Source organism: Lipophrys pholis (genome assembly GCF_963383615.2).
Source record: "Lipophrys pholis genome assembly, chromosome: 4".
NCBI lineage: Eukaryota > Metazoa > Chordata > Actinopteri > Blenniiformes > Blenniidae > Lipophrys > Lipophrys pholis.
Genome location: NC_137637.1, coordinates 16,168,176 through 16,182,678, shown reverse-complemented (window position 1 = coordinate 16,182,678; position 14,503 = coordinate 16,168,176). Strand labels below are relative to the sequence as shown.

The window sequence follows — 14,503 nt, the reverse complement described above, 5'->3', positions numbered from 1 at the left end:
AGACATCCCTATAGAGCAATTTGCGAGAAAGCGATGTTGCTGAGGGGTTCAAGATGTTCTCTTCACATGAACCTATAATTTTCTATTGTAAAATATTGAGTCTGATATTTCAATCCTCCAGGTTACGGTTGCCTTAAACAGCAAGGTAACATTTTGTCCTCAAAGTTGTTGCGTTATAAGCAGAACATCTTCAAACAGTGATGACTAGGTCAGCACATGTTCAAAACGGAGTCTTTGTGGGTGTTTCTGGTCTGCAGTGGTCATATATTAATAGTGCTCAAAGGAGGGAAAAGTGGTGAACCGGTTAAAGGATCATGGGTGATTTCATCCCGTTTCGATCGGTTGTAGCTTAGGCTGCTGCAGATATAAATGCTCCTTCTGGATTCAGAATACACAGGGCATGGTGGTCCATCAACTCTCTGCTCTTGTTGAGAAAAGAAAATAGAGAGAGAAAAAAACAAAAAAGAGAGGAAAGAGAAAATAAAAGAAAAAACAAATACAGAGAAAAGAAAAAACACCCTAGAAAAAACTGTCCCCTGTTGAAATCTCCAACAAACACCACATATACATTAGAACTGGACCCCAGAGGAATCGCACAAGGTGGTCTGGTCTCATAAATCACACGTTCATTACCATCGGGTGGATGATTTTGAGGTGTTGGATTGCCATCCGTGCCCCAGTGTTTTGGTGTATGGTTTTTGACATTTTAACAAACTGAAAATGACTTAAAGGAGTGGAAACAGAATTACCTTGTCGCTGTGTTCTTATCTCAGTGGTTATATCAGCCGCCGTGCACACAATGGAAAATTCATTTGTGACTTTAATGATTCATTCATACGCTGTTCTCAAGTCGCAACACTCGTGTCACGTCTTACATTTACATATATATTTCATATGTACTCTGAATAGTTGATCACTTTTACATAGAACAATAAGACTGTGGTTGTACAATTACACTGACTAGAACAAGCCCATGACCAGCACACAGCACTCATTGCACACACAGTTTGTGATAAACTGACGCATTGAATTATGTACACAAACTTGTAATGTCGGTTGCAAAGCATGAACTACAAATTCACAGAGTGAAATATTTTCACTCTAAGGTAGTTATCAAAATACCCATGTGAAAGCCAAACTGAATTTAATAACCTGTCCTGGTCAGTGATTTTAATCCTGTCCAGTGGGCATACTCCTTCACTCCCTCCCAATTATTAGCTTCCATTTTTCACAGCTGTCATTTTGACTTGCCACAGCTAGAAAAGCACAGGTGGAATTATTAACATCAGTGGAGACTCTGTTCCATTAAGTATCCCATTAAAAACCATGACGGTGAACGAGTATGTCCTATAGACGCACATCAAAGTGGAAGACATTCATTATTAATATGCTCATGATTTTCCTGCTATTGGAAGTCAAAGTGTCCCCTAATTGAAAATGTATGATCTCTTTACCCTCTCCAACATGTTCATCCCACTGTAAGCCTAATATCAACCACACTGGCATGTATTCAGTTTGTCTTTAGTTTAAAGCGATCATGTTGTAAAAAGTTGTTTCTATCCCGACGGCCCGATAATTGTATGAAAAGTTCATAGTGCCATTTCAATATTTACTTGTGGACAGATCATTTTAGCCATCAAGAGAGTGAGGCGCCATCTAATTGGTTGCTTTGATAATGACATCAAATACTGTCCCGTATGTTTTTTATTTCCCTTTTGGCATATGTATTTACACTTTGAAAGCTGGCACCAATTGAAAGCGTTGGAAACCCCAGTTAATTATACTTTAAGGCGTGTTCTGAAACGCTTGTTGCCAATCTTTCTTCACTTGCAGATACACTCACCCACCATCAAAATAAAAAGGATTGGTCCGTTTTCCAGGCCTGCTCTTGATTCTAAAAATCAATCAATGAGTGTCTTTGTGTCTGCCATCTTTGTGCAACTCTTTGCCTTTTTTTTTTGTCCCTGTCTTATGTTTTGTCTCGTACGGTCCACATAGTGTAATTTCCTGATGAATAAACAGTTCAACTACAGCCACTAAAATGTCATCTAGTACTAAGGGCAGAGGAAGTTTAAATGATCACTGTATTTGCTGCAAAAGCAATTAAAATGCAGTAAGTTACAGTAAATAGCGTAAAATATCAACGTTTTTTGGGGGGGTGTTAAACCTTCTTTTGATCTTTACATTTGCAGGTCCTAAGACTGTGAATGGTGTGTTATGTCCCTAAGATATATAAGTATATCCTGGTTTATTTTGAATTACTATAAAATCCTGTTCAATTGTGATAAGAAAAATAAAAAATAAAAAATGCGAGCATCTTATTTTCTTTGTTAATTTATTTTAGGCATGTGGGGTTGGGACAGTTTGTTAAACACAAGTAATCACAGAAAACAGTGATTTTCAATTCTTCAAAACTCAGTTTATTCACAACAAAAAAGTTGAATAGACAACATAACTGATGTTAAAATCAGAAAGCTTTTACCTTGATGAAAGAAATACATCTTCCAAAATAGAAAAATAGTCCTTTTATTATAACAAGTTTTCAGCAAAGTGTGGTTGAGTGTGATTGATTCTCTCAATGAGTTCATCTGGAGCTGCATTTGTTGGAGGACGATACTTATTAATCATCATTAGTGAGAGCTGTTTCAATGCTACCAAAAAGAGCAATTGTTTTCCACAAATTTTTTGAATGATTAATGATTGATGAACTCAATGATCGTTCACCTTTTATGGCAATATGTATTCATACATACCTTCAATGTATGCTAAGATTTGTTTAAAGCTGCCAATATTTTTCTAAAAGCTCAATATACTCCTCGGAAATGATAGTAGTTTTCCACTGTGCAAGAAATTCATGTTATAGGTTTTAATAGAACCCCATACCACATATTTTCAGTTTGCAGGTGCAACAAAAAAGACCACTTGAAATATCATTTCATCTGAACGCAAAACAGTTTTGTTTTTTTTGCCCATCACTGATCCTCAGCTTTGCTCCTCACACATAGACAGTCAATGACTTTACGTATTGTTCCTGGGTCAAGTCTTTTTAGACTCAGTTCTTTTTGAGTTAACCTTCAGAGTTTTCCATTCATTGGAATCAACACCAGTAGTGAAAAGGGGAGATGCTTTAGGAGATGTTGTGGAGGACAAGTGAATGACCACTGCTGTAGCAAAGTACATGGGGTGTTTGGGAGTGGAACCATCAGAGAATCAGGCTGCAGATGAATTGGACTTAAGATCGTTTCTCCAGCCCATCCAAGTTGTTTTGATACTGTGCAAGATTAAAAACCCTCATTTGTCAAGAATTGGGACCCTTGCTCACATCTGGAGCATCTGCTTCGAGGCACTGGTGCTGGTTATATGGCCATGTCTTCAAGTCTATTGCTGAAGAAATGAGCCATAACAATCAATCCAGTTGATGGTCTGATTTCTACAACATGAGACAGCTTCAGTTGACTGAGAGAGGCAGCTAAATCACCTGTCCAGGGGGCCAGAGTGGATGTTGTGGAGAGCTACAAATATTTCTGGTGCGTATATAGACAATAAACTGGACTGGGTTAAGAACAATGACGCCTATTACAAGAAGGGCCAAAGCCACCTCTATGTTTTGGTGCTGCTGAGGTCCTTCAATATCTGTTGTCAGTCTTCTGTTATGAATTAAATGTGGCTTTATTAAACTTGATGTATCCTGATATATACATTTGACATGTTTTACACATTTTACAAACTGGAACAATACCTTGGTCAGACTGTCCAAAGGTCACCAGTGGATCAACCCCATCCGGCACCATGAGATGCACGAGTATTTCAAACACTTTGCATGGCTTCAGCTCCTATATTTAATGTAATCTTCTGAAATATTGTAATGTTGTGACATGAAAAAGAGCAGCATGGGGTAAAGACATAGCTGGAACCACATGCGTTAACTGAGCAGCGAAGCGTGCCTTTCAGACACGACTTTGATCAGTTTTGTCTCAGGGGTGGTTTGCTCTCTTTGATCTATATGTCCGTAGATTATAGATGGGTATCCTCTGTAGGTAGTTGTTTGGCTTCTTTGTAAAATTCAATATCCTGTTTATTTCCACTGAAGTTTATGTTTCAGTAAAGCACAGCAATGATGGCTTAGTGTTAAAGCTCGTTGGACAAAGCTGTTTTGTATGATGATCTAAAAATGAGTGACAAAATAATTCAATCATTCCCAATGAACTATTTTAATCTGCAATGTCAGTAACACGTTTTCCCACTATTTTGGCTTGCTTTAATATGATCATTTGTACAATAGCTTTTACACAGTTCCAAAATATAACAAAATGCAAAAAAACATAAGAATAAATGCAGCTTAAAGGGGACATATCATGCTAAATCCACTTTTTTAGCCCTTAAATGCATTTTGTTGTATATTTAGAGTGTTTAGAAGTACAGAAAAGTTCAAAGTAGTCTCTTCAGGTGCTCCGTTGATATCTTTATATTTTGTTTTGGTCATATTTTGCGATCGGTTTCGATTTTTCTATTCTCTATTACGTTTTTTGAACAATGACGTCACAGTATTCTCAGCGGAACTGCCAAATTAGGACATCGACATTTCGAGCAATCCGCCATTTTTGTTTCTCGCTGCGATTTTGTAGTCCAACCGAAGTTACGAGAGGATAAGTCGAAATGTTCGGTTGTTGGATGTAGTAACCCACAAGCTTCGGTACACCGTCTCCCAGCATCAGAACCTTTTCGAAGTGCCTGGTTGAGTTTTATTTTTTACAGAAATGTACCCACATCTATGGGTAAGGTCATTTTTGTGTGCGCGAAGCACTTCAAGAATGACTGCTTCAGCAACCTCCGCCAGTATAAAGAAGGATTTGCCGAAAGACTTGGTCTGATTGAGCGGTCAGTTCCTTCTATCTATGGAGACGACGAACAGAGCACTTCGGTAAGCTGTATATAACGCTAAAAAGTGTGATGATAAGACGTCCCTGTCATTGTTTTGTTAGCATTAGCAGTTGCACCGTCTTCATATGTTAGCGCTGTGTGCTCGTTTTAGATTAGAATGTAACTTCTGTGTTAAATAGTCGTTGTAATACAGGCAGTATTGTAGTAGTGGGCATGGATGGAGAAGTTAGTGTAAATATAGTAACACACCATTGCGTTACATCCATATGAAGACGTTGTTCTGTAGGTGCATCATCGTCATTTTCATCTCGCTCCGCCGGGTCCGACTCTGGCTCCAACATGTATGGCTGGATGGACAAATCTTCCGTTGTTGACATTTTGTAAATAATGTGTGAATATAAAGTTTCTGCGCCGCTAGATAATTGTATCTGTTCTATCAAACTACAAAGATGGCCGAACAGGGTGGCGTTGAACCGAGTGTCACCTCTGCAACCTGGAGAGGAGGAGGGGTATGAAGTGTCTCATTTGCATTTGAAGAGACCGCCCCAAAACGAGTTGCTCTCAGAAGCACATCAGAAAAGGGGTAGAAAAGGGGCCTGTGGAGCTCTAATAATGAGGAATTCAGACCCAAGCATTGCAGTTCCGCGTTGTATAGACCACAACTGTATGATTTATATGTAAAAAGGAAGGATTTAAAAGCATGATATGTCTCCTTTAAAGTCCATTTAAAGTTTTTGGTTTGACTTTAGAAACACAAATGATTAGAAAAAAGAGCAAGTTTATGACATTAGGTTAAACTAATTAAAGAATCAGCTTTATCCTTCATTGGCAAGTGATAGGGACACATCTACAAACTAAGATGTCACCACTACAATGCCATTAGACACCGTTATAAACTGATACATATGCTATAAATGCATAGTACGCTCAGCATTTTGTTAAAACAGAAATATTTTAGACTACTCAAGCTCTGCAGGAATAAAAACAGGCATGAACGCAATATTGATTGACTGATCTACTAACAGAGCATAATGACTATTGAGTAAAATAATGCACACATTGGACTCAGCTCAAATGCCTTCATCAATGCGGGATGTCATGAAAGTTTGAACTGAATAGACACAGCTTATTGTCTTTAATTCTTCGTTTAATCAGACTGTTCACGGAATAAGTAAAGTTCTAAATCTATACATTTAGGAATGACTTCAATGATATTGTTACATTACATATAGCAAGTGTGTCGGTATAGAGTGGAACGATACCGCTAGTTTTTATGTCAGTAGGCCATTGGAGTTTGGTGCCATCAACTGGTATTAGTTGACACTTAATTATTTCAAATGTGTTTCAAAAGGTTATATTTGAAAAGAAAAAAAAGAAAAATTGCAAAAAAACATAAATCAATTTCCTTTTTTTTCATGAGCTGTACAATCTTTTGCTGACATTCATAATGGACTGATAACTACACTAATGTAATATCAAGCTTCACGCAGTTTAAATCTAATTAATGAAATTGTCACTGCTGCTCTTGCACAGTAAGAACTGCGTTATAATATCATCTTTCTTCGCTTCAATCGTTCAAAGATAAGACGCTCCGCATCTGATGAAAATTAATATATGGTAAATAATACATGAGTGGAGGCACTGAAAATGTGCTTTGAATGTCACTTCAGAAAGTCTGAACTTTCCAAAGGTATCGACCACAGTTATCAGACGTTTAGTTTAAAGCGTGTACTTTCTATGATGAGAAGAAGGGAGGAGATGCTGGTTTTGTTCCCATTGAATTCAATGATCTCTCTCTGAAAGTTTCTTTCCAAAATACATTTTAATTCTGTAAACTTACAAATAATCCGTTCTTTATTGTTTTAAAACTCAAAGACATTTCCAGCGCTCGTTCTTGTTTTGCAATCTGTCTTTGTTTATTGCGTCTCTCACCGGATGAATAATTCTAACCCTGAGTCCTTTCTACAATTTGAAATCAAGTTTTTAATTCAAAACTTCTATTCTAATCGGTTGGAAAACCTGCTCCTGTCTACTCTACTGTCTGAATAACTCCTTGAAAATAAGACTAAGCGCTGCTTCAAGCACATTTTGTCTTGGCCACCTTCACATTTTGCCTCAAACTGCCAGCGAACGTTTTGCTGGCACGAGCCTGCTCGGTGCGGCAGACCCACGTTGTTGGCTCGTGTTACTGCAACGCATAAAAATCTCCAGGCCCAGCCCTGTAGTGTCCTATTATCGTCCTGCAGCGCCAGACAAGAGCAGCATGTTCACTTGTGCCCTGTCTTGTCTCCTGTCATGTCATATGTCTGCAGTGGTCCCACCTTCCATTTAAAGGTTACAAAGATTAAAAGCTTCATACACACAAAGCTGTCAACACAGTTGCAAAATGGCTCTTAATTCGATAATTGCCTTGCTGCTGCAGTATTTCCTTTTCTCACGCTGACTTTCTCCAGGAATACTCAGCACTCACCTTCCAGCCAGCCAAAGCTGGAAGTGTAGTAGGAAGCACCACATGAGGTGCATACTTGCAATTCATCAATTTAGTCATGCCTCATGATGCATTTACAGTCTGAGCTTGTCCATCTCGCTTTACCTCTCGCGCTGTAAAACAGCTGAAGAAGTCTTTGCTCAGGTCTGTCACCCTTTCCAGCATGTGGGATTGAATCTAGACCTTTTGTTTGATGGTTTAAAATGTCATGCCAGACTGCTGGTTTGCTTCAGAATTGCTTGATTAATTCATTTTAAAATGTTTCCCTTGTTGAAACGGTTTGTTTCAAAGATGATTAAGAAGACTGGTTTGTGTGGCGGTGTAGTGGTGAGCCTGATGTGTAGCGCCACTCGGCCATTGTCAATTTCCCTCATTGGTTATATCAGAGAAAGTTGTGCTCCATCCTCTGAATACAATCTATTTAACAACTTTTCCCAACCAAAACCGCCAAAAACACTGCCGTTTTACACTGTTGACTCAGAGCCGCTGATCCCAGCTCACAATATGTGAAGGCTGGCTGCACTCTGGGTATATTTATTTGTTTATTACAAATCTTATTCTTTCCATGACGATTGGTAAGGCTCCACCTGCCTTTCCTCTCCTGAGCGCTTCATTTCTGATCGGCAATATTTTTTTTTCGGAGATATTTACCCAGTGTGGAGGTAAATAAAATTTATTGTCATTCCAGAAATGGGAAAAATAATAATAATAATAAAAAAAATTGTAAATACGCACTAGTGACAGTTCATATCCCTCTGTCAAGTTGCAGATTCAGCATGGTGTACACTACAGCGTGTATTGATTTAATTTTTTTGTTACCTGACCGTCTGGTCTTTACATTGACATGGTGTGGAGCTCGTCTGTCCTCCTGCAGGGAAAATAAAATAGCCTCCATGGTAACAGTGAGACAGTCAGACACCCTGGCATAAATCCACAGCAAGACATGTCACTGACATGGATGTTCCCAGCGTGATCCAGGACTGATTCATGTTTCCATATGTTCTGTCAGCGGGGGGAGACAGTCAAACATGAATTTGCGCGCACTAATCTCGATAATTATCAGACTCAAGTATGATTTCACAGTAGCGATTACTTGAGTGGCTGTTGATAATTTCTGCAAGCTGTGCTCTCTCTTTACTTTGCAATTGTGAGAGGTACTTGGTGTATTTTAATTATATATTGTTTCTGGGTTTTTGGGGGGGGAATACAAAAAAAGCAGAAAAACACAGCTTGGCACACTTATACTAGTCATTACAGTGACCGCCTTAGCCTATTGTTATTATTATCATTATTATTGTTGTTATTGCTATTGTTGTTGTAGAGGTGTTATGAGGCTCTTTGCTCTTGAGTCTCTGGTTTTGCTATATTTCTTTCTCTTTTGGATTTTACATTTAACCTTTCAATGGTATCAGAAAAACACAGTATTAAAATCCTGCCTGCGGCTTTGCAGCTTGAAGAGCGGTTTGCTCCAGCACTCTGGAAACATACCAGCACGCATGCACGCATGCACGCATGCACGCACGCACGCACGTGCACGTGCACGTGCACCCACGCTGTCTTCATGTTTTTTTACATTTCCTGCTTCATCCTGTACCGAGCACCTTGGACCAGCGTTAGTCTGGCAGGTGTGTCAGTGTTTTTATCACTGCGACCCACTAAACTCTCACGCACTAATGACCTACTATTAGTCCCTATCTGTTTTAGGGAGAGTTGCTATTTTTCGTACAGTGTCCTCAGCCTGAATGTCCCAGAGCGTCCAGTAATACCAGGGTTTTACCTCAACGGGAGGGAGAATCAAAGCGAGTCAATAAGGGTCTTTACAGCCTTTTATTCCCTCTCGTCCATCACATTCCTCGTTAAAAGCAATCTTCATGTGATCAAAGTAAAAGTGATTTAAAGCTGATGAGCTCCGTATTCACCCTGTTTGGTCCTGAACAAGAACAAACGGAAACAAAACAGTCAATAATGTAACTAACATCAGTTGTAAATATTGACTGATTAACTTTTGTAACTCTGTTGGACGATCCATGTCATCCACATGATGCTCATTTCTGTTCACTTCTATTCGCTGGTCTCCAGAGGGGGAAAAAAAAATTAAGTTACTTTTAATTTGCATGCAACACCGCAAACATATTACCACAGTAGAGCATTTATCATCTTCAAGTCAATTTACCTAGCGGGTACAGAGAGCTGAGACTCACCTGCATTGCAGTACAATTTAATACGTCTGTGAATTATGTATCCCAGAGGAAACCATTAGTGTGAGAACATGACAGGAGTTCGACATGGCCTGTGGCAGCACCACAGATCTTCACAGTCCAGAGGGTGCCCCGTGAGCACAGTTTATTCATTCGTTTTATTGTCGCACCGAGATTAGTGTATACATTTCCATGTTGAATGAATTTCTCTGTCGCACATTGTGAAGTCACTTGTTTCTGTATATGTCATGTTGTCTCATGGTGGGATATAGAAAATATAATTAAAATTATTATTTTCCTCTATATTATTTGTCTCTTCTCAATGTGAAAGCAATAAAATACCTGATCATAACTCACGATACCGATACTGATGTTGTTGACGTTGTGGGTGCATGTGTGTATGTCAGCTTTCCAGAAGTTTCTGGGGAAAGAAGACGTGTCCCAGGAGCTGGAGGAAGTCCAAATGGAGGCTCGGGCTCAGGACAACCTCCAAACTGTGTCTGTGTTACAGCTGCTGAAGAATCCAGCTGTTCGCTGGCAGCTCATCACTGTCGTCCTCACCATGGCCTGCTATCAACTCTGCGGCCTCAATGTTGTGAGAAGCACCTCTCATCACCTTTTTTTCCAAGATTTTCTCTTAAATACTGCTCTTTGTGTAACCACCATACATTTAACGATATTATTATTTTTGTTTTCGATTAAGAATGTTTTTAATGATGGGATCAATTCAAAAGTAGACTGATATCCACATACAGTAATTGCAAGGTTTTCTTCAACTTGTAATCAAATGTGTTTTTATTTTATCACCAGTAGACTGAACGAGCTTCTGTTATTATACGCTGGAGCAACCAATATTGTAATAATGGCCAATAACACAATAGCTGCCAGCAATGTAATAATTTAGGCCATTTTGAATGTAATAAAGGAAATAATGTAAGCACTTGCCAATTATGTAACAAACTAGTTAATAATTCAAAAATTAAGAGTCAATAAGTGAATATGACAACTATGTCTATTTTCAAACTTACACAAAACTTGGTTTAAAAAACCCCAAAACAAGAGCTTTTATTTACGAGAAATGCAGCCCCATTTTTGAATTAGTAAAATATGGACTGCAGTTATTAAATAAAAAAATAATAATAATTTTTAATGCTACACCTTAAAGTAATTAGAATATTGGAAAAATATTATCATGATAAAGGCTCAAATATCCTCATGGCAAGTTATTACAGTATTGGCTATATCTTGTGTGAAATGGCTAAAATTATTAGGCCTTTTGCCATTATTACAGAATTGGCTGTCACCCTTATTTTAACATTAAGTTAAACAACATTCCTCACTAGACTAGACAGTAAAAACTCCAAACCACATAAATGTATATGGTCGTTGTTTTCCATTCTTTTATCACACTACAATGATAGTAATTTTTTTTCAGCTTCCCTGAAATAGCACATGCAGTGTAAAAAACTTAAAGTATTACATATTTTTTGGCCACTCAGGGGGAGCAAAGAATACAAAAAACACAACTTCTACATACCCCCCCCCCCCCTTTTTTTTTTTTGCAGTGAGGTTGTGTCTGATTTTCTTTCAGAATTGTGACTGCTATTAGCCAGCTGACACAATCAGATATTTGTGAGGAAAGCATCTGAGTGTCAAATTGCTCCAATTTCAGACACTCATTAGTCTTCGGCTTGTTGATGATATTATTGTATAATGGGTTTGATTTCTATCCTGTTGGATGTCAAAGTGTTCATTACGTTGGGATTCAGTGGATCAGGTGTAGCATCACCTCTCCGGGGTCTGTGCAGTCACACGTGTGAACCAACATCTGTGATGTTTTCTTCAACTGAACAGTTTTTAAGGTCGTTTTCACAGAGGATACATATGTTTTTAATTTCCCTATTTGTTATAAAAAAACAAAAAAAACAAACAAATTTTAATAAAATGCTATATTTCCTTGCTCATTTAACTGGACTTTCTCTGTGCTTTGGGTTAAGTTCAGCACGGCTGTGATTGAAATGAGTGTAGGTCACTGCGAGCCACTGGGTCCAGTGGACTTAGTCGACAGCGTGAGACATTTACCCTCCATGCATGCTGCTCTGCAGTCCACTTGGTGGGAATGACTGCTGCCCGATTATTGAGCTATCCTCAGTCTCAGTCCTGCAGATTTGAAAAGAAAAAGGTAAAAAAAGGAGAGTAACGGTTTCTTGCAGTGCTTTCAGATCAAGAGGGGCAACAAATGAAGTGATAAAAATGGATGACAGTTTCACTGGAAGTACCTCTAAGTAAAATCTCACTGGACTTGACACAGTACCCTTTATATGACACTGACTCGTCCTTTATGTGAACTAAAAATGTGAATTTGAGTTTTCCAGAAGCAAATTTCAATTTCAAACCTTCAGAAAAATAGTAAATAGTTGACAAAATAAATATCCATCCATTTCTAGATTGCTTTGTCCACATTAGAGATGCGTGGAGCTGGTGCCAGCTGACTGACAGTCTCGTCTAATGTAATCAATTTACCTAATCTGCAACTTTTAGACTTTTCGAAAGGAACTAATCCAAAGTAAACTCCACCCCTCCAAGTGTGCACTGGAACTGAGGCAAGAGTGAAAACCACTTCATCGCTGAAAAAAAATGAATAAATAAATAATAATCCTTCTGATCAAATCGTCTTATTTGAGAGGCAGATGGACCTCACCGTCCTTTGCAATAAATCACGAGGCTCATATGATTCACCATGAATATAGAAATGACTTAATTTACATAAATTATCTTCCCAAGAAGACAGTAATGTCATTTAAATCACTGGGGAGGTCTTCATGCTGATTGTCATATCATATTCACCTATTCTACCCCCGACCTTCTCAATTTCAGACCCGTCAATTCATTCATGTCCGTAAACACTATTAAGTTCATAATACTTCACATTTGCGCTGCGACGAAACGCTCCAATTGATGACTTCAACAAATATTCCTGCAACGATTTCGCAGTCTCATTGTTCCACCACGTCAAATGTGCAGCGTTCTGACAGCCGCCTAAATGTTTTGACTCCTCAGTGTTTTGTGAAATGGAGAATAGTGCTTGCAATGAGCCGAGAGAGCGAAGAGAGAAAAAATAAATAGATACAGAGAGGAAAATTCTTGGTGGACCTTTTTCAGTTTAGAAGTAATGGGATTGTACATTTTGTGATTTGGAAATGCATTTAAGCTGTAAAGTTGACATGAATTTCTGACTGAAAATCTGCTGCATACAACACTGTTGATCCATACATCTAAAAGGTAATAAAATGAGGGTTTTTGATTTTCTCGTAGATCTGGTACTACACTAACGGCATCCTTCGTGCGGCGGGCTTCGCTGAGAACATCCTGCCATACATCACACTAAGCACGGGGGCCATTGAGACACTGGCTGCCATCGTCTCAGTAAGTTTCTAGCATGACTCAATTCTTAAAATACATGTCCGTTTCCAGGGTCAAGCATCCTCCAAAATTCAATGACAAGGTTTCCTTTTTTTTTTTTTTTCCTTCTTTTGCATTGTATTGGGGCTTGTTATATTCTGCTACATAAAAATGGAAAAATAAAAAGTCCCTCTCATCACACTGTATATTGTATTTGCCAGTCATATGATGTTGGTTTTTAACTTGCGTTATACAAACATCATGGCAATTAAATTGTCTGTGACTCTAGCGGCATTTAGTTGTCATCAAGTGATATCTTGTCATCTCAGGTGGTTGTTTGTAGTATATTTATAGACAGATACAAGTCCAGAAAATACAATAGATTGTTATTGCAAGTGTACTAATTTAAGCTTGAATGACCTAATAACTGATTATCATTGTGCAGTTGGTCACTATGTTTGGTACCCCAGTTTAAATCAGCTTGTTATAATTTATGTAAATATAAAAACTGTTGTTTGGATGTAAAGCTGCTGCCCCTCTGTCCTGCTAACAGCATCTCCTGCTCACCATAGGGTTGTATAAAGCTTTTGTTTGTTACTAATATGTAGCTAAACTCCTTTTCACGGAAGCATAGAGACTTGAAAGATGTTCAATTTGGAATAACATCAACCAGTAAATATCTTAAACCAGAGTTAGTTTAGTGCCACGACAAACATTTCCATCCATCTTCTTGTTTGTAATTTATCTCAGTGGTTTTCTTACTGCCTCTTATTGTTGCTATTCTATCTTTAAATTGATGTCTTTAAAAGACCTGTGAACGTAGCTTCGTCAGGGGGTTTTGACAGATTAAAAAGCAAAACAGAACACCACCCCCACATGAGCAGGCATAGGTGAAAAGGAAAAACTCCTTTATACCAAGACATCACCTCTGCAGCACCAGGATCAGAGGTAGCAGCTTTCAGACAAAGATAGCACTTAAATTTTTTTTTTAAAGATTTAAAAAAAGAAATTAAAAAAAAACTGCCCTGCTACAAACGTGATGAGGGCAGTAGTTATAAATCACAATCATCCTGTTTTATGTGGGGCTGGTTCCACATAAGAGGGGCCTGATAGCTGAAAGCTCTGCCTCCCAGTCTACTTTTAGAACCTCTAGGAACTTCCAGTAAGCAGCACTCTGAGAAACAGCTCTTTAAGATATGATGGCGACTGGTTGTGTATAGTCTAATATGTTAAAAGAATATGATACCAGATTCCACAGGTGTAGTGTAGCAAAACCAGCACGTGAGAAATAGAATTCTTCTTGTTAGAATTATTGGGAAACCCTTAAAAGTCCTGAAGATTTGTTTAATGTGAAACGTCAAAACATCGATCGTGGTCACAAATAACTCCCAGAATTAACTCCCGCGTTTTTCAGTGTGAATAAAGCCTAATGAACACAGCTGAAAACTAATTAGTTTACTTCCTATATTTCATTTGTTAGACTAACCTCACAACTTTTTAAATACATATTTAGGACCTGGAGTTCATTAAATTG

At 38.3% G+C, this 14,503-nt stretch overlaps 1 protein-coding gene across 1 annotated transcript in view; it reads left to right on the top strand.

The window, feature by feature from the left end:
• The window catches only part of slc2a9l2 (solute carrier family 2 member 9, like 2), a 114,453-nt gene that overhangs the window by 46,077 nt on the left and 53,873 nt on the right, over window positions 1-14,503 (top strand). Inside the window, exons 8-9 of the mRNA XM_080461840.1 lie at window positions 9,975-10,162; window positions 12,883-12,993. Of these exons, the coding sequence (XP_080317966.1) occupies window positions 9,975-10,162; window positions 12,883-12,993 (299 nt within the window). The remainder of the gene's footprint in view (window positions 1-9,974; window positions 10,163-12,882; window positions 12,994-14,503) is intronic.